Genomic DNA, 21,058 nt, shown 5'->3' with positions numbered 1-21,058 from the left:
TATATTTATTTGGTGTTATTAAATGGTTCACAAAGGTAAAATCACATGAAATATCTGAGTGAAGATGGGTGCATAATTTGCATACCAAATTATGCAACAAATTATTTATTGAACATCTATGAAATCATCATATGAACATCTATTTTGAATTATGTTGTATGTTGTGCTGAAAGAGGTTCATACAAAAATCATGGTCCTGTTCTTCAGACTATTACTATCCATGTGCAGAACTAAAACGTAGAAACATATAATAATTAAGAAAAATGCAAGTTAGTATTCATTTAGTACCAAATGAGTGATAAAAAAATAACTGCAATAAAAGTGTAAAGATGCAGGAAGATCAGAACAGCAAGTGTTTCACTGAAAATTTTATTGAACAGATATGATCTGATAGACTGCTGAAGAATTGATTAAATTTGAACAGAAAGAATGAAAGACAAAGGGATTTCAGGAAAAAATGATAAAGTCAAAACTTTGGCACTGAGAATGAACATGACATGTTTAGTAAATAAGTGTGACCGAAAAGGTGTGAAAAAAGGCTTTATGCTGGAAAAAAAAGACCATTATAGAAAGATAGGGTGGGATTACAGAATGATTCCTCCCATAAGCAAAGAAGGATTCTGAATAGAGAAATTACATGAATTATAACATAAAAGTTAAACATTTATATGAAGAAAGTAATAAAGTACTAAGTGACATAAAATAGATAACAGTGCAAAACTGAGCGATAACTTATCTACCAAGATTTCAGCCTCCATATATTTTAGTAAAATGGCAATGGCTTTAAACCATTAAAAGTTAAAGATACAATATAATCCAATAGAAAACTTACTAACAATCCAATGACATAGGTGAAAAAACAAAAAAGTTTCATGGTGAAGCAGAGCATGGTATTGGGAAGGAAAACAAATGATCTAAGTTCCTGATTCAGAAAAGAGTGAACTCCATCAAAATTATCACAAGTATACAGTAAAAGAACAATTAGAGACAATTTAACTAGAAAAACGGTAACACATATGTATTTCTGTGGTTGCTAAGGAGAATAAAAATATGATCACGATGCAATGAGACTGACCTCATAATACGCATATAAGAACTTATGTATTCAATTGAGTGCTGTCTCCTTCAAAGAAATCACATTATGAGGCTGATTGTTCCAATATTTCCACCATGGCACAGAATATTCTGGAGATTTTCTATTTTATTTTAAAAAAATATGAAAATAATCACACTTCGTTTTTTATCCCAAAGAGACATTTAAATATCCACTTTATTCACTTGTCTTAGTTATAAGGGACTGTTACCAGCTTCCAGAAATGAAAGGCAATATGAAAAGATGAAGATTAACTATTAATTTTTTAAATGTGCTGCAAACTCTGATGGTAATTCCAAAACTAGAATGCCAAAAATTTTTTGAGCAATGGCGGTGTTACTGAACCAAGTTTATAGCTTCCCAAGATGATTATCTTTTTAGTTGGGGGGGGGGGAGATACCACCCATTTCATTGTACAAATTGTTATGTTTATAAGGCAATGTGACTGCTTCTATAATGGTAAACAACTCATATAAAATCAGAACAACAACAGTTGCTAAGATTATACACAAGAAATTATAATGTAGGCGACCTTATGACAGTAACTGCTACAAGATACATTCAGCATTGTAACAGTGATCTACCAAATCCTAGTCCATAGACCAAATATTCCGCTATTTGAAATTACACTTAGGTTGCATTTTACAGAAGGTTTATATTAAAATCAGCAAAGAATAAAACTGTGTGTGGTCAAAATCACTCTTTTTAAAGCTCTCTATATTACTCTTCAAAGTATGGATTATTGTATACCATACTGTTGCAAAATATGTCCCCCCAGTTTCTCTTTCAGGTTTTAAACAGATTACTGTTTTTTTTCTTTTTATTAAACACCAGATAAACTAGGCAGGTTATATTTTGAAGCCATATAGTACAAAGAAGTATTTTTTAAGCATATATAGTTATAAATTTGCATAAGCTAACTGTGCATGTGCTTTACACTACAATAAGAAGGTAAGGCTTTTTATAAATCTGTCTGAATTGGGAGAAATAATGAAAACAAGTTTATGAAAACAAAAGACAGATATGGCCTCAGTAGATACACTAAAGTATGGACAGGAGGAATATTAAAGTGAAAGATGATTTTATTAGAACTCAAAAGCAGTTTCATACACACTAGATGATTATCTTACAAAACTATACCATGTGCAAAAGACAGTTATCATTTCAAGAGGTGATTCCTATGACAATGATAGAAATGATTAAGAATGTCACACTATTCAAATACCTATGACTGCACAGAGTTAAGCTATTAAAAAACGCTATATGTATAGTAATTTTCAGTGCATTTTCAAATATATTTTAAAATCCTGACAATGATCCGAAAAGGAAGATATTATCTATCTTCATTTATAAAAATCAAAGCCAAGGATGTAGAGTTTAAATGACTTACCGAAGATCACACAGCTCGTTAGTGACAGAGCAGGGATTAGAAACCAGGTCTCCTGATTCCCCGTCCAGTGCTACACAATGACTGCTGCCAATATTATATTTGTACAAGGTAGGAAAAATTATGCCTTCAGAAAGTCATTATTTTATCTCTCATTCAGGCTAAATTTTAGTTTCTGAAAATAATCATTAAAACAGTTTGACTAAGAGTTTACAAACATGCTTTTTAAATTATGTAACTGAATTTTAGTGCACATGAATTAGGCCAGAAACGTCTGTAAATTATTTATCTAACAGGCAAGAAAAGAATGTGCAAAAGAGATAAAAATTTGCAGACTTCCCTCTGCCACCTTACTGATGACACTGATCACAAAATTTAAGGGATTCCCCACTGAGTCAAAAAGTAAAGATTCCAAAGAAAGGCAGTCTCTGATGAGAAAAAATTTATTTTGGAAAGCTGCAGTATTGAATGTTTGAGGAGGCAAATTTTATGTAAACAAATTTCATTTGGCCAACTGCCAAATTTCCAGGGCGTCTCTTATATTTCAAAATTGCTGTTTATATCAATAATGTCAAAAAAATCTGTCATTGAAAAGGAAGATAATTTGATTATGGTTGGCTCCTCTTTTTAAATGTGGATACTTTTACTGTGTGAGCTGGGGAGGGAAGAAGGATGACAGCGGGAAGTGAGTGAACTGAACCTCAGGAGAGAAATGAGAAGATAAAGCTAGGCTGATGGGTAAGGTATCTCTTGATCATCAGAATTCATTCAGAAAATAATCCATGCAAATGGATGTAATTTCTATATATGCTGAGTATACACTCAATTTTTTGAAATGAAAGTTTAATCAAGCTTCTTTAATGATACCTTACCTTTAGGCAAAGAGAAAAAGAGACTCCAAACAGAGAGCATTAAATAAGTGAATGAAGATGATCAATACTATCACATCTTTGTGTTTCATGGTTAAAATCATGTAAATAGCACATACTATCTTGTCTGCCAAAGAATGTCAAGGCAATAACCCATAAGGCTTGTGTTCTTTCTCTAGCACGGTAACTCTACAGCTAAAAAGGGTACTTTGATGCCACCTGAATTTCTCATCAGAAGAAATATCCTTTATTCTAGACTTTGAGGTTAATTCATCAAGAAAAGATTCATTCTAGGAATCATCGACTTGCCCTATGAACAATGTAAGTGGTAGTTTACACTTAAAAATTTGAAGGGCAGTGGAACCCCAGTCATTACTTGAAATTCCACCAGAAGGGATACATCTTATTTGTAAAACATTACCCCTTTTGATGTTTCCTTTTATATGACAGTTTGGAGAGGAAACCTTAATAAACCAAAGAAACAGTCATTGAATGTATACTATGTGCCAGCACATGCTCCGAGCTGTGGCGTTTCTAGAATTCAACAACACGGTCTCTGCTCCCAAGGAGCTCACAATCTGACGAGATTACTTGGGACACCAAAACAAGCCAGAGTAATACATGATTTAAGGGCTACAGAATATGATTCTTTTTTTGTTCTTATCGCATTGCTGTGAATAAATTTATCATAGTTCTTCCATTGGCTGGAAAACAGGGCAGCACAACAAAACAGAAATGGGAAATAGGAAAATATGAAGAAACATAAAGGGAGGAAAGCCAATGTCCCCCACTTAGAATTACGGTTTAGTACGACACAATTTCGCATAGAGGGGATCCTGCCAGCTTGCCTTCCCCGACAACTATAGTATTCATTAAAATCTTTAACACTGAAGATGGTTCGCTAAATTCAGCAGGGATGAGGGGCCTAGGAAGGAACAGAGCCTCTTGGGAGTTAACACCACAGCCATTTTCATGATTACAAACCTGTCTCCTCGGCGGGACGCAGACACCTGGCGCAGATCGCCCGCCCGGCTGCTACTCACCCCCAGGAGGGAGGGGGCACCGTAGCTAGGAAACGGGACCCTCTGACAGAGCTTCGTGATGACGTGCGCGGGACGTCGCAAACCCCCGGACCTTAGAGGAGCTCGGCCCCCAGAAAACAAACAAGGATTTGGAAAAGCCAGAAACCCGCGAAATCACCCGCGGAGCCCTGCGCATCAGCCCTGCCCACTTCCCCTTCGCGGAAGGAACTGGCACCCCGCCCACTGCAGCTCTGCCCCGGCGGCCCACAAGTGGAGCGACGCGCAGAAGGGAGCCGTCCCGCCTACCCCGAGAACGCCGGCGGGAATTTTTTATCTCCGCCCTTCTAATAAACCATTAGCAGCCGGAGCGGGAGCGAGTCCCCGCCCCGAGCTGGCCCGCACCGCCCCCGCGTCCTCACCTTTCAAATCTCCTCTGCCTCCGCCTCCACCTTTGCCTCCGCCCAGGTACGCAGTCCAGACTGGCGACGCTCCTCCTCCTTCCGGGGACGGGGGGAAGTCCCGCCTCTGGGAGGGGCGAGGGGCGGGGTCGGCGGTGGGAGGGGGCGTTTCCGGGAGCGTATGGTGGGGGTGGGGAGGAGCGGTCGACGCGCGTTAGGCAGGGAGCGTTACGGGGTCCTGGTTCCAACTGAGGTGGGGAGAGGGGGCTCGGCGGGCAGTGAAGAACGGGGAGGACTGTGTAGGCTAAGTACGCCAACGCGGGGAAGTGGGGCTTGCGGTGGAAGGGGCTGACTGCTGGGAAAGGAATCCAGCGTAACCGTCCCTCTGGGGAAGGGGGCCAGTCCCCGACTCCCTGGCTCTTCCGCTCTCTGCTGTAACTTTGGGGTGTGGCGGGGGTTAGTGACGGCCGTTGACCCGGGATCTGGGCGTTAAGGAGGCTTGTGGTCACGGTGGGGTTATAGTCTTTCTCGCGGCCACTGGGGGAATAAAACAAATGTTTGTAATCCGGATTATCCGCGGTGACTTGGGGCCTCCTCTACTGCCCATTTAAAGTTAAAGGCCTGTTCTCTCTGACTTCCGCCCCTCTGATCGTCCTTTGCCGTCTCTTTGCCAGCCAAGCCCAGCCAGGGGAGGGGTCAGGGCCACCAGGTGCCTGGTAAGGTTGAAAGACTGAGTGTGTAAGGCTGTGTTAAAGTGAGTCTGTGAGAGAAGGCAGGATTTAGAGGATTGCTTCCGTGTGAGTCTGGGGTGAGTCCCTGAGTCCCAGAGCCTCACCATGTCAGGGAAACGGAAGCGTGTGGTGTTAACTATTAAAGATAAGCTTGATATAATAAAGAAACTTGAAGACGGAGGTTCTTCCAAACAACTGGCAGTGATTTATGGAATTGGCGAGACAACAGTTCGGGATATAAGAAAAAATAAGGAAAAGATTATAACTTACGCAAGCAGTTCTGATTCCACAAGTCTTCTGGCCAAGAGGAAATCTATGAAGCCATCCATGTATGAGGAACTGGACAGAGCAATGCTGGAATGGTTCAACCAGCAAAGAGCAAAAGGGAATCCCGTGTCTGGACCAATTTGTGCAAAAAGGGCAGAGTTCTTCTTTTATGCTTTGGGAATGGATGGTGATTTTAACCCCTCTGCCGGTTGGTTAACTCGTTTTAAGCAGCGGCACAGCATTAGAGAGATTAATATTAGAAACGAAAGATTGAGTGGAGATGAGACAGCTGTGGAAGATTTTTGCAACAACTTTCGAGACTTTATTGAACGAGAGAATTTGCAACCGGAACAGATCTACAATGCAGATGAAACTGGACTGTTTTGGAAATGCTTGCCTTCCAGGACTTCAGTAATCAAAGGTAAATGCACAGCCCCTGGGCACAAGTCAATTGAAGAAAGAGTCACTATCATGTGTTGTGCCAATGCAACAGGTTTACACAAACTTAAGCTTTGTGTTGTGGGGAAAGCAAAGAAACCTCGCTCCTTCAAGTCAACTGACACCTCAAACCTGCCAGTCTCTTATTTCAGCCAAAAAGGTGCATGGATGGATCTTTCCATTTTCCGACAATGGTTTGATAAGATCTTTGTGCCACAAGTTCGCGAGCACTTAAGATCCAAAGGCTTGCAAGAAAAGGCTGTGCTCTTGTTGGATAATTCACCAACACATCCAAATGAAAACGTCCTGAGGTCAGATGATGGCCAAATATTTGCTAAATATTTACCACCTAATGTGGCTTCGTTGATTCAGCCCTCAAATCAGGGAGTCATAGCTACAATGAAGAGAAACTATCGTGCAGGTCTTCTCCAGAACAACTTGGAAGAAGGCAATGACCTGAGATCATTCTGGAAGAAACTAACTCTGCTAGATGCACTTTATGAAATAGCAATGGCATGGAATTTAGTAAAGCCAGTTACCATTAGCAGAGCATGGAAGAAGATTCTCCCTACCATAGAGGAAAAAGAAAGCCTGGACTTTGATGAAGAAGATATCTCAGTGGCTGCTGTGGCTACCATTTTACAACACACCAAAGGATTGGAAAATGTGACTCCTGAGAACATTGAAAAATGGCTTGAAGTGGACAGTACTGAACCAGGCTATGAAGTCTTAACTGACAGTGAAATCATCAGAAGAGCTCAAGGCCAGACAGACGAATCCAGTGAAAATGAGGAGGAGGAAATAGAACTGATTCCAGAGAAACATATTAATCATGCAGCTGCTCTCCAATGGACTGAAAATTTATTGGATTATCTAGAACAACAAGGTGATATGATTCTGCCTGATAGACTGGTGATACGTAAACTTCGAGCCACCATCAGAAATAAGCAGAAGATGACAAACTCAAGTTAGTAATGGCATATCAGCATTACCATTGTTTTGGTAATTGTGTAACTCTTGACCTCTGCAATATGGCTTAATTTTCTTTGTGTTCTGAATTCTCAGACACAGCCCTGTGAAATACAGATACGAAAAATGTATCTGAAGTGGTTTGAGGATTATGTGTTTTGCAGCATCTGTCTCTTGTCCCTTTATCTGTGTTGATAATCAGAAGCTGATTCTGTATAGGTATAAATTACACATAACGTATGTATTCACTTTTGTAGATCTACAATTATCCCTTCCATGACAGTGGCATTTCGTAAATTTTCTAGCAGAAGTTACAGGTAACAGTGAACAGATTGAGCACTTTCCTGAAATCTTTTGTTTGATTTGTGAGTGCTGCCGCAGTAATCTTTCTTTGTGCTAACCATCTTAAGTGGTTGTTTGTTTTGTATATTTGTATACACTGATGGAATGAGAAATATCTATATTGTTAGATTTCAGGGTGATCTATAATAATTCAAAATGAAGTTCAAAATGAAGGGGAAACTGATCTATGAATTAATAAAATAACTTAGAAATCATGCTTTTCTTACATTTGTTTGGGGGGGACTTTTTTCTGGAAGTAAAGTAAATATAGGAAGTGATTGCTAAATTAGAAAACTATTGGAAAGCTTATATATAAGATATTCTGACCTATTCATTTGTAGAAACTGGGAGTTGAAAATTTGGGGAACGTTAGGTTATTTATACAAAGGGAATAAATAGGCTCGTTTTAATTGGGTCTTTTTAAAAATTATATTATTAATTGGATAACAGTATAGGTTTATTATTTATTCATCTAATTATAGTACAGGTTTTATAATGTTACATGTGGTGATGTGAGCTCCCACCCTATATGTGAGGGAATATCTTGGGTATTTGAAAGTTTTTTTTTTTTTTTTTACTATGCACTTGAAAATGTCTAAAATTTGAAAAAATTCGTCATACCTTCTCCTTTTATTTGATATGAAAAGAAGAAATGAATAAAGTTTTTATTTTTAATAAGCTGTAAATTATCTGTTTTATGAAGAAAGCAGAAATAATTATGGAAAGTGCTAGATTCTAAGGAATTTCATCATTTATTATTTTGACATTTGTAAAAAGGTATTACTGAATTCGTTTGTCAGAATTTTGATAAACTTGCTTAACAATGTAGGTTTACTCAAGACATTGAAAAGATTTTACCTATATGAATATTAATTTCGTTTGTAACTTAAAAGCAAAGTGTCTGCATATTATTTCATATTTTGGCCCTAATTTAAAAAAAAAAAAGAATTCTCTATCAGTCATTTTTGAAAGGTTTAACTTTTTCATTGAAATACTTTGCATTTTATAATGACTTTCTTAGAACTCTAAAGCTTCAAAAATACTTGTAGCTTTCCATAATTTCTGTTCTCTTCATGATATATGTCTAGGTTTTTTAAAAAGACTTATCTGTGACCAGAACTGTTTAAAAATTGTATTTGTTGAATGAATTGCCTCAGAAGTTAACATACATATTGAATCAGATAATTACACATTTTGCTATAAATTAAATTGTATATAAAATTTTTTTCATTTTTCTAAAATGAAAATATGTACTAAAAAGCTTCTTAGAATTTCTGTCTGGATTTGCTCACTGTTTTTAAAATTAACCTTGTCAGTGAAATTCAGCTGTATCATTGCCACCTAGTGGTAAAATTAACGTTACTGTTAAGCTGTGTGGTTTTAAACTTTAATATCTAGTAAAAGGTTCACTGTTTTGTGGCCTTGAGTGTGAATCTTGTGACTCTTTCTCTATCCTGTGAGAGACTGGCTCTTCTTTCTTTGCTTTGTAGCTATTTGCTCTTTTCTGAAAGCTGCCAACAATGGTAGACTAAAAGTTCTGTTTTGGACTCTTCTATCCTTAAACATAATTATAAAAGCTGCCAATTACTGAATACCGTGTTGTGTTTTAAGCAGTGTATTTATATCAGTAACCCTAAAATTATGAATTAGGTGGAAATACTGATGCTCAGCTCATACTCTTAATTGCTGAAGATCACTTGACTGCAGGTAAGAATTTAAACCCAGGTATTTGATGCCAAAGCCTACATTTATTTTCTCCAACCTAGGCTAACCTCTTAACCTTTCCAATCTTCAACATTTATTCCTTGCCACCTTCCTCCACCACCTGCCACCGGTGTCTGAATTTACTTATCTATTTTTCAGTGCACTTGTGGCAGCAGTTTTCCTTTCCTTTTACCCTTTTATGAGGTTAGCCTTCCTCTTGCACTACTCTCCATTTCCCTGTTTATCCACAGCCTAATAGCATTTGAAATTGGGATCATCTGTTTTCTGATTTCTGGTTAGCCGTGCTCAGTGAGGATCCTTTCTCACTTCAGCAATTTAAAACCCACCATTGGGAAAACAGTTCATGCAAACCTTTCTCTTTAGTTCATGAGGTAATCTCAAAGAGAATTGAAGAGTTGGCACAGTATAGTCCCAACATGAAAGTCTTGCCTTCCCACAGTTGTTGGAAACCACTACCACCAAAGGCACATTAGCATGTATACACTCAGATCCATACAGATCAAAGGGGAAAAAAAAATAAACCCCCAAATGAGATGATATGGTGAAGAGAATGACTGTTAGGTTCAAATAAAAGAGGGGGTGGTTAGATGAGAAGAAGAAAATTAAAAGGAAATGTGGCCTACAGGGAGGTTTGTTTTGTAATGATGTGAATTTTAACATCCTAGTCCCAGGTTACTGGTATGTGTTGCTAATTCGTAGATGGTTCCTGTAATCTCTGCTTTTCTCCTTTTCACCTTTGGAATGTTAAGCCGTCAGCACCAAGTTGAATGCATTTGATCAGTAGTTGGGACCATTTGGTGGATGACACCAGAAGCTGTTTGGGTACCATATCTGCCCCAAAGTCATAAAGTCTTAGTTTCTAATGCCTTTTCCCTCAGTGCCCCACTGAAGGCTGTTTGGCTTTCTATTGCTCTATTAAGAAATTAGCCATAGAGTCATGTTCTCTCTAGTCTTACCAGGTTTTCCCATTGATGAGCCTTGATCAACTGAATAATGTTTCTCTAAACCCACACTCCTAGTAGCCAAGAATGCTATGAGGGTAGGATTACCTGCAGAGGTTGATGCAGGAATTTAGAAACTTCCCTTCTATGAGAGATTTGGGCCTTTGGGGGGTGGATGGGTGAAAGGAGTGGAATTCCTTGCCAGGTTTAAATTCAGTGAATCAAAAGTTCATTGACTACTGGGGGTGATGCATTTAGGAAAATATAAAGACGGGGAAGAGTGGTTCATGTACTAAAGATCTTGAAATCAAGGTGGAAAAATAATGTATTTGAGAAAAAACAAAGCCATCTGGTTTAATTGTAAACTCATATAAAACAGCCAACATAATGTGATATGGATTATGTGAGGAAACCATAATGATTTAGTTTGCTTATTTAATTCCTTCAGTGGCTTCTACTCTGTATATCCTCTACATTTTCAGCTTTTCTTTTTTTGGTTTTTACTACTCCGGAGTGACTTCATCCATTTCCATTACCTGCATGCTTATGAGCCCAAATCTGTCTCCAGTCACCCTGTCTTCAGAAGTCCAGATTTGTATCTTCAATTGAGAAGCAGTATTTCAGTCTGGAAGGGAAATTTAAATTGTTGTTTTGCTTTCCATCTATAGTAAACTGTCCATTAGCATCCTAACGTCAGAGCCAACTAGAGGCGCTAAGGAGTTTTAAACAGTGCCAAATTAAGCTAATCTATATTGGTCTGTAATATCAAAGTAGATAATTATCTTTTCATATATATATATATATATATATATATCTCCTTTCTTAGTTAGCCTTTCCTGACGCCCTTGCCTCTGACCATTTCTTCCTATGGATAGCCGTAGTGGTTTCTGTTTTTCGTACCCTTGTTGCTACTCGAGTACTAAAATTGAGTTTATTTTCCAACCGTTAACCTCCTTAAAAGACTATCATTCAAACTCTTTAGACCAAATACATTCCTTAGAAATGTACTCTTAACTGTTTTCCCTATTTAAAGCAGCTGGCAAGTTTACACAGTAACTAGTCGCATGCAATTAGAAGTTGGGGGTGAAAGAATGCCCAGAGGGTAGCAGTCGCTGGGAACACTTAATAATGTGAAAACTAGTGTCTTTAAGACCTCAGATTCTGTAAGACTTGTATTGTGAAGTGATTTTTTGATGTGTATCTCAATATTGGACTATGAGATCAAGGACCGTAGAATCAATGCTTTGAAGAATAGTATATATTCAGTCAACAAATGTGTACTCAACAAACACAAATTGTATTTCTGTGTGTAAGACATTCTAGGCAATATATGGGATACATGGATTAGACTACATTAGACTTATAATAGAGAGGAGGAGACAAATGTAAAACAAAGGGAGAATGAATTGTTTCACATTCTGATGGAGTGCATATACAAGACTAATTCTGATATGAGTGACATAAGGTAGTATAATCTGATAGGAGGAGTAAGTCATAACAATTGAGTTGGTCTTGAAAAATAACTAAAATTTTCATGATGTTTTACTGTCTTCAGTCATTGCCAAATATCCTCCAGGGGGCAAAATCATCCCCAGTTGAGAACCATGGCTGTAGAGTTACAAGCTTACAGGTTTTTGGTCTGCTTTCCAAGTTATTGAAGGTAATACTTGAAAAATGTTTTTACCGCTATTCCATCTTACCAGCCTCTGCTAGTTGTTTCCCTGATGCCTGCTTCCTGATCACTAATTAATTCCACACATTTGAGATTTTTGTCACAGCAGCACCCAATTTCAAGATACCAATTTCGCTGTTGATCTGGGTAACTCTAGCTGATGAAAACAACCTCAGAATTTTAGAGACTTATAATACATGTGTTTCTCTGAGTAATCTTGTGATGATATAAAACTTGGTCGAAGCGTGATTTTCTTCAAGTTGTGATTCATGGGCCCAGGCTCCTTCCACCTTGTGATTTTGTGCTTGCTAGCCCCCCTAGAGTCTTCTACATCCAGTTAATAGATAGGAAAAGAGAGAATGAAGAATATACACTGCTTCTTAACTTCCTTCTATCAGAAATGATACGCATTATTTCTGTTCATATTCTAATGATGAGCACTCATCACCTGGCCCTACCTTGATACGGGGGCGCTCAGGAATAACTCCCTAACTAGGCAGCTGCTTCCTAATTATGACTTTTTACAATGGAAGGGGAAGGTGCACATTTTTAGTGAATAATTAGCCCTTTCTGAAACAAAAGTATATAATTGCAGTTATTCTTATAGAATCATCCATGGAGCTTTAAAAAATATCAATGCATGAGTCCTACTCTGAAAGGATCAGATTGCAATTTGTTTAGAGTAGTTACAGTGTATTTTTTTTTTTTAATGTTGCAGAGAATCACTAGTATGCAACCAAAGTTGAGAGCCACAAGATTACAAATTTGCAAGGTGAGTGGAGTAGATGTGGAGACAAGAGAATAACAGGCTCCTTTCATGGACCATAAGGTCAAGACTATGTATAGAGGTAGAGTAATGAGGAAGCTAAATAAATAAGCAAATAAGCATGTATATATGTCTCTGTGTGTTTTTAGGGGGTAGCTGATATCAGAGGAGAGAACATAGATCTTGAAAGCAGGAAACTTGTGTCTGAGTCCCAGTTCTACCACTTTTCAGTTCCAGAATTTCTAATTGGTTCTCTTTCATAAGTACCTATTCTTTCATGTATACAATAATCTTCCCTTATTTGAGTGTATGAATTTTACTTATCTGAAACATATAGTTTGAATTCTCTGTGATCCCTCACCTTTTCCTACCCTTTACTGAGTTCATAGTCCTTCATGGAGTTGGTACACTTCCAACATTTTGGTCATTCTTAACTGTGCATTCTTCACTGTAGCTGAGATTGCCTGAAAGAGTATGACCTCTGCTTTATACAGCATATATTATGGGAAGTATAGAATAAGGTTTGGTTGGAGCCATTGATAGAACAAGGAATGGACATTATATCCTGCCAGATGTGGAACTTGAGAGCTCATTTTCTGAACTCGGATGCTCCCCACTCCTCCCGAGTTTACCAGGTACCAAGGGCATTATTCTGTTAATTACCCGAAGCCCTGCTTCTTCCTGAACACAGGCATTATTTTCTTTTGTGCCTAGCCTGGAAGGTGGCGGTATATGCCTGGATCCTTGCACTGGGCCTCTTGTTGGTTATATTCGGACTCCTGCTCCCAGCTCTTGCCACCTCATTATATGGAACACAATTTTCTCACACGTAGTTTATGGTCCTCCAAAAGTTTACCTTCCTTTTTTTTTTTTTTTTTTAAACTTTTGGGGTTTATTTATTTATTTATTTATTTATGGCTGTGTTGGGTCTCCGTTTCTGTGCGAGGGCCCCCTCCAGTTGTGGCAAGTGGGGGCCACCCTCCATCACGGTGCGTGGGCCTCTCACCATTGCGGCCTCTCCCGTTGCGGAGCACAGGCTCCAGACGCGCAGGCTCAGCAATTGTGGCTCACGGGCCCAGTCGCTCCGCGGCATGTGGGATCTTCCCAGACCAGGGCTCGAACCCGTGTCCCCTGCATTGGCAGGCAGACTCTCAACCACTGCGCCACCAGGGAAGCCCTACCTTCCTGTTTTGAAGATGGCTATACTTGGTTCTTTTAAAAGTATATACATACATATTTTTTTCTATTGTTTATATAGTTGATGTAAGATGAGAATGAAGCATCTGCTCTCTCCATTTATTTTGATATCAGAAGTCCTAGCCGTGTGATATTGGGTGAGTTTCTAAATCTCTGAGTCTTCTTATCTCTAAAATGGGGATAATACAGGTTGTTAAGAAGATTAAATAAAATAATGTACAACACTTTGTGAACTAATATGTTAGTTTTTATATTATTAATAGGAAGGATTAAAGGGCTAGAGGGCATCAAAAATGAAGAGAAGAGTGGGAGAGTAAGATAATTGAAAGAATAGGGGTTTGTGGTCAAAGGGAGGAATTATAGAGGTCAAGATCGGCAACTCTAGGTATTTACAATGCGTTGAGCCAATAAATACAATCAGGCTCTGGCACGCCCTTTTCAATGCTCTAAGCTTCTTTCTCTTACATGATTAACCCTTTTATTCACACTCTTAAGTCAGAAGGTGCTTTTTTTCATATTATAATTATACAACGTTTGTATAGTCTCAATTTGAAGACCTCTCTAAAAGGGGAGAGTGGCATTTCAATATATCCTAAAGGTGTCAAGTCAACAAAAAGATCAATTTTGGTTGCAAATACCTTACAGGTATACAAATCTAATATTTTATGCAAAAGTTAATAAAGTTTAAAGGAACAGATAGAAATCTGAAAAGGAGAGATGGATAAGTAAAGGAATATCAAATAGATTAGTGACAAGCCACTCTGAAATTAAGAGAATAAATGGGAGGCTCCCGCGGCCGAAGCGGCGGCCCGGCGCAGCGCAGTCGGCTTGAGCGCTCACCGCAGCGAGGAGGTTTCCTCGGCCGTCCCGCCTTCCGCCGCGGTCGCCGGGCTGCGCTGCTCCAGCCGGGACGCGCGCCTCTGCGCTCCTCGCAGCTGCCACCCCCGCCGCCGCTCCCCTCGCCGTCCGCACACACACCATGACGAAGAAAGAGAAGTCCTTCAACCAGAGCCTGGCCGAGTGGAAGCTCTTCAACTACAACACGACCACCGGAGAGTTCCTGGGGCCCACCGCCAAGAGCTGGGGTTTGAGCTTGCTCTTCTACCTAGTTCTTCTGTGGGTTCCTGGCTGCACTCTTTTCATTCACAAAGTGGGCTATGCTTCAGGCTCTGAACGATAAGGTTCCAAGATATCGTGACCAGATTCCTAGCCCAGGACTTACGGTTTTTCCAAAACCAGTGACGGCGTTGGATTTTTCATTCAGTGTGTCTAATCCAGAGTCCTATAGAGGGTACATTAATGACCTTAAGAAATTTCTAAAGTCATATGGCTTAGAAGAACAGAGGAATCTCACAGATTGTCCCGATAGAGCATTTTTTGAGCAGAAGCGTCTAGATTATACTTCATGTCGGTTTCCTCTTGTCTTACTTGAAGCACGCAGTGGTGTGGATGATCCCGGGTTTGGCTACTCCACAGGAAGCCCTTGTATTCTTGTGAAAATGAACAGAAAAATTGGATTAAAGCCTCAAGGAGAACCAAGGATAGAATGTATTTCGAAGGGTGAAAACACAGCAGTGCTATCAACTTATCCTTCTAACGGAACGATAGATTTAAAATATTTTCCATATTATGGGAAAAAATTGCATGGGAGCTATCTACATCCATTTGTTGCCGTCCAGCTCATCTTTGGTAATAGAAATAACGTAAACGAAGTAAGAGTTGAGCGCAAGATTGATGGATCACCCAACCTAAAAATCCGGGATGATCGTGACAAGTTTTTAGGATGAGTTGCATCCAAAAGCACCATGCGTTCAAAGTAGGAGTTAGGATATCTCCACAGAGTAAACGTTGTGTTGTCTGTCTTCACTTGGTATCAGCTGGACCTGCCATTCCAGAATAATGAGACCACCTTGGAGAAAGGTGGAGTGGTACATGAGACTGGGGTAGCATCATAATGTACTTCCAGATCGTAGTGTCAGTGTCCTTCAAAGTAACTGCCTGTTGCCTCTGCTGCCTTTTGAACCATGTACAGTCACAAGATAGGATTGTGAACACCTGATTCTGAACATGTAAGATGGGGGTTTGTCCAATTTTTAAGTGGTTTAATTGCCTAGTGTCTAAAGCTTAATGTGCTGTGCTATGTAAGTATTTTATAGATTTAACACTGGTTAACTGTCACATTTTGATGCCAGCAAAGTTTTAGGGGATAAAATGGTACCTGACCAACGTCAAATGACTTTATAGCTGCAAGAAATGCAGTGTATGGAGAAGCTCTGTATGTGAGGAGGAAAAAGGAAAATAAAAGTGGATTTGAAAGGTTAAATAAAAAAAAGAATAAATGGTATTAAGCAGCCAAGTATCTCTTCCATTCCCCCTTTTTATACATAAATGCCTTTTGTCTATCAATCTAACGAAGTATATGCCTTCACAGCAACCCATTGTCTGTAGACTGAGCCTCAGTTCTCTGCCTTTTGCTGTTTGATCTCTACATCCTCATACAAGAATGACAAAGAAAGACCCTGAGTGGATTTGTCTGGTACTATCAATTGACACAGGTAGTAGGAAATTGTCAGTACATATGTGAGGGGAAAAAAATATACAAATTTCATTCTTTATAAAAGACTTATTTGATAAGGCTTTTCTTGTATGAGGCATGTGAAGACAAATTTTTGATGCAGAAATATATGAGGGCTCCATGGCAACTGAAAACAAAAGACTGTATTTGGTCATACATTTAAACACAACTATTTTCTATTTTCATTTCAGTATTTAGGACTAGCTTATTTTTATTCTGTGTATTACAGATATTTTAACAAATGAAATAAAATTGAATGCAGTGTGGAAAAATCAATTCCATGAATTAATTTTTAAGCTATATTTGTACATTCATCAGTAGACTCTCCTTTTTTCTAACCTTAAAGGGAAAAACTGTGTTTCACATAATAATAAATGTCACTTAGATAAATATTTACCCTCTTTTAATTCTAGTACTTTGTAAGTTTCTTTAATGTGACTATGAAATTTTGTCATTTATTCATTTGTTCATTTATTCATTCATCTCAAATATTTACCTACAAATATTGACCTACTCCATAACCAAAAATTGAATCATTCTCCAATTTCTTCTTGCAGATTTGTGTGATGATGAACTTGAAATTAAATCCTTGTATATTTTGTATGTTAGAAAAAAAACTTTTCTACTTTAGTCATCAGTGAGTTGATGAAGAAAGATACTCAGTAAGATTGATGATTTTTGAAAAGTTTTAGCATACAAACTGGTTCTTAAAACCTTAGTTATTTTGAAGTTATCATTTAGAAGTGCTTATAATATGTAAATATTTATTCATTGGTTTCTATAAACACTAGATACAAATAGTCTGCTTTTTGACATATATTCCAGATATTTATACACAATACCATTCTATATTACCTAGAGATGATTTGCTGGCTTAAAAAAAAGAAAAAAAATACAAATAAAAATAAAAGCAGCAAGTTAGAGAAAAATGTTCAATAATGGTTATATTCAAAAAGTATTAAAATGTCTAAGATAGGAGTTTTGTCTTTTTTTTTTTTGACATCTTTATTGGAGTATAATTGCTTTACAATGGCATGTTAGTTTCTGCTGTATAACAAAGTGAATCAGCTATATGAATACATATATCCCCAAATCCCTTCCCCCTTGCGCCTCCCTCCCACCCCTCTAGGTGGTCACAAAGCACTGAGCTGATCTCCCTGTGCTATACGGCTGCTTCCCATTAGCTATCTATTTTACATTTGGTAGTGTATATATGTCCATGCCACTCTCTCACTTTGTCCCAGCTTAGCCTCCCCCATCCCCATGTCCTCAAGTCCATTCTCCACGTCTGCATCTTTATTCCTGTCCTGCCCCTAGGTTCCTCAGAACCACTTTTTTTTAGATTCCATATATATGTGTTAGCATACAGTATCTGTTTTTCTCTTTCTGACTTACTTCACTCTGTATGACAGTCTCTAGGTCCATCCACCTCACTACAAATAACTCAAATTCGTTTCTTTTTATGGCTGAGTAATATTCCATTGTATATATGTGCCACATATTCTTTATCCATTCATCTGTCGGTGGATACTTAGGTTGCTTCGATGTCCTGGCTATTGTAAATAGAGCTGCAATGAACATTGTGGTACATGACACTTTTGGAATTATGGTTTTATCAGGATATATGTCCAGTAATGGGATTGCTGGGTTGTATGGTAGTTCTATTTCTAGTTTTTTAAGGAACCTCCATACTGTTCTCCATAGTGGCTGTATCAATTTACATTCCCACCAATAGTGCAAGAGGGTTCCCTTTTCTCCACACCCTCTCCAGCATTTATTGTTTGTAGATTTTTTTGATGATGACCATTCTGACTGGTGTGAGGTGATACCTCATTGTAGTTTTGATTTGCATTTCTCTAATGATTAGTGATGTTGAACATCCTTTCATGTGTTTGTTGGCAATCTGTATATCATCTTTGGAGAAATGTCTGTTTAGATCTTCTGCCCATTTTTGGATTGGGTTGTTTGTTTTTTTGATATTGAGCTGCATGAGCTGCTTGTATATTTTGGAGATTAATCCTTTGTCAGTTGCTTTGTTTGCAAATATTTTCTCACATTCTGAGGGTTGCATTTTCGTCTTGTTTATGGTTTCCTTTGCTGGGTAAAAGCTTTTAAGTTTCATTAGGTCCCATTTGTTTATTTTTGTTTTCATTTCCATTTCTCTAGGAGGTGGGTCAAAAAGGATCTTACTGTGATTTATGTCATAGAATGTTCTGCCTATGTTTCCCTCTAAGAGATTTATAGTGTCTGGCCTTACATTTAGGTCTTTGATACATTTTGAGTTTATTTTTGTGTATGATGTTAGGGAGTATTCTAATTTCATTGTTTTACATGTAGCTGTCCAGTTTTCCAGCACCACTTACTGAAGAGGCTGTCTTTTCTCCACTGTATATTCTTGCCTCCTTTATCAAAGATAAGGTGACCATATGTGTGTGGGGTTATCTCTGGGCTTTCTCTCCTGTTCCATTGATCTATATTACTGTTTTTGTGCCAGTACCATGCTGTCTTGATTACTGCAGCTTTGTGGTATAGTCTTAAGTCCAGGAGCCTGATTCCTCCAGCTCCATTTTTCTTTCTCAAGATTGCTTTGGCTATTCAGGGTCTTTTGTGTTTCTATACAAACTATGAAATTTTTTCTTCTAGTTCTGTGTAAAATGCCATCGGTAGTTTGATAGGGATTACACTGAATCTGTAGATTGCTTTGTGTAGTAGAGTCATTTTCACAACATTGATTCTTCCAATCCAAGAACATGGTTTATCTCTCCACCTGTTTGTATCATCTTTAATTTCTTTCATCAGTGTCTTCTAGTTTTCTGCATACAGGTCTTTTGTCTCCTTAGGTAAGTTTATTCCTATGTATTTTATTCTTTTTGTTGCAGTGGTAAATGGGATTATTTCCTTAATTTCTCTTTCAGATTTTTCATCATTAGTGTATAGGAATGCAGGAGATGTCTGTGCATTAATTTTGTGTTCTGTTACTTTACCAAATTCATTGATTAGCTCTAGTAGTTTTCTGGTAGCATCGTTAGGATTCTCTATGTATAGTATCATGTCATCTGCAAACAGTGAGAGTTTTACTTCTTCTTTTCCTATTTGGATTCCTTTTATTTCTTTTTCTTCTCTGATTGCTGTGGCTAAAACTTCCAAAACTATGTTGACTAATAGTGGTGAGAGTGGGCAACTTTGTCTTGTTCCTGATCTTAGTGGAAATGGTTTCAGTTTTTCACCATTGAGAATGATGCTGACTGTGGGTTTGTCATATATGGCCTTTATTATGTTAAGGTAAGTTCCATCTGTGCCTACTTTCTGGAGAGTTTTTATCATAAATGGGTGTTGTATTTTATCAAAAGCTTTTTCTGCATCTATTGTGATTATCATATGGTTTTTATCCTTCAGTTTGTTAATATGGTGTATCACATTGATTGATTTGCATATGTTGAAGAATCCTTGCATTCCTGTGATAAACCCCACTTAATCATGGTGTATGATCCTTTTAATGTGCTGTTGGATTCTGTTCACTAGTATTTGGTTGAGGATTTTTGCATCTATGTTCATCAGTAATATTGGCCTGTAGTTTTCTTTATTTGTGACATCTTTGTCTGGTTTTGGTATCAGGGTGATGTTGGCCTCGTAGAATGAGTTTGGGAGTGTTCCTCCCTCTGCTCTATTTTGGAAGAGTTTGCAAGGATAGGTGTTAGCTCTTCTCTAAATGTTTGATAGAATTCGCCTGTGAAGCCATCTGGTCCTGGGCTTTTGTTTATCGGAAGATTTTTAATCACAGTTTCAGTTTCAGTGCTTGTGATTGGTCCGTCTATATTTTCTATTTCTTCCTGGTTCAGTCTCAGAAGGTTGTGCTTTTCTAAGAGTTTGTCCATTTCTTCCAGGTTGTCCATTTTATTGGCATATAGTTGGTGGTAGTAATCTGTCATGATCCCTTGTATTTCTGCAGTGTCAGTTATTACTTCTTATTTTGCATTTCTAATTCTATTGATTTGAGTCTTCTCCCTTTTTTTCTTGATGAGTCTGGCTAATGGTTTATCAATTTTGTTTATCTTCTCAGAAAACGATCTTTTAGTTTTATTGATCTTTGCTATCGTTTCCTTCATTTCTTTTTCATTTATTTCTGATCTGATCTTTATGATTTCTTTCCTTCTGCTAACTTTGGGTTTTTTTGGTTCTTCTTTCTCTAATTTCTTTAGGTGTCATGTTAGTTTGTTCATTTGCAATGTTTTTTGTTTATTGAGGTAGGATTGTATTGCTATAAAATTCCCTCTTAGAACTGCTTTTGCTGCATCCCATAGGTTTTGGGTCGTCGTGTTTTCATTGTCATTTGTTGCTATGTATTTTTTGATTTCCTCAGTGATCTCTTGGTTATTTAGTAGTATGTTGTTTAGTCTCCATGTGTTTGTATTTTTTAAAGTTTTTTTCCTGTAATTGATATCTAGTCTCATAGCGCTGTGGTCAGAAAAGATACTTGATATGATTTCAATTTTCTTAAAATTCCCAAGGCTTGATTTGTGACCCAAGATGTGATCTATCCTGGACAATGTTCCATGAGCAGTTGAGAAGTGTATTCTGACACTTTTGGGTGGAATGTTCTATAAATAACAATTAAATATATCTGGTCTATTTTGTCATTTAAAGCTTGTGTTTCCTTATTTATTTT

General features: G+C 38.0%; 2 protein-coding genes and 1 pseudogene across 10 annotated transcripts in view; 2 read left to right on the top strand and 1 right to left on the bottom strand.

Moving 5' to 3' along the window:
* The window catches only part of CCDC82 (coiled-coil domain containing 82), a 29,942-nt gene extending 25,067 nt beyond the window's left edge, over positions 1-4,875 (bottom strand). The window contains exons 1-3 of one of the 8 annotated variants that reach the window (XM_082409961.1): positions 4,334-4,766; positions 2,484-2,567; positions 1,076-1,196 (exon numbers count right to left, since the gene is read on the bottom strand). The gene's annotated coding sequence lies outside the window, so the exon portion shown is untranslated. Of the gene's footprint in view, positions 1-1,075; positions 1,197-2,483; positions 2,568-4,333; positions 4,769-4,790 lie in introns of those variants that run through there. The other 7 variants (XM_082409963.1, XM_082409966.1, XM_082409964.1 and 4 more) reach the window with 7 other exon arrangements.
* A 730-nt stretch (positions 4,876-5,605) lies between these two features.
* JRKL (JRK like) lies at positions 5,606-7,177 on the top strand (the record flags this gene model as incomplete). Its single annotated transcript, XM_082409613.1, has 1 exon — positions 5,606-7,177. The coding sequence occupies one exon, from the start codon at positions 5,606-5,608 to the stop codon at positions 7,175-7,177; it is 1,572 nt and encodes a 523-aa protein (XP_082265739.1).
* A 6,373-nt stretch (positions 7,178-13,550) lies between these two features.
* Positions 13,551-15,818, top strand: LOC309636664 (sodium/potassium-transporting ATPase subunit beta-3 pseudogene; annotated as a pseudogene). Its single transcript has one exon. The product of its transcript is annotated as a sodium/potassium-transporting ATPase subunit beta-3 pseudogene (transcript).
* The last annotated feature ends 5,240 nt before the right edge of the window (positions 15,819-21,058 follow it).

This window comes from Balaenoptera physalus (assembly GCF_965194825.1).
Source record: "Balaenoptera physalus genome assembly, chromosome: 10".
NCBI lineage: Eukaryota > Metazoa > Chordata > Mammalia > Artiodactyla > Balaenopteridae > Balaenoptera > Balaenoptera physalus.
The sequence above is the reverse complement of the archived record's forward strand: the minus strand, read 5'-3'. Positions and strand labels throughout refer to the sequence as shown.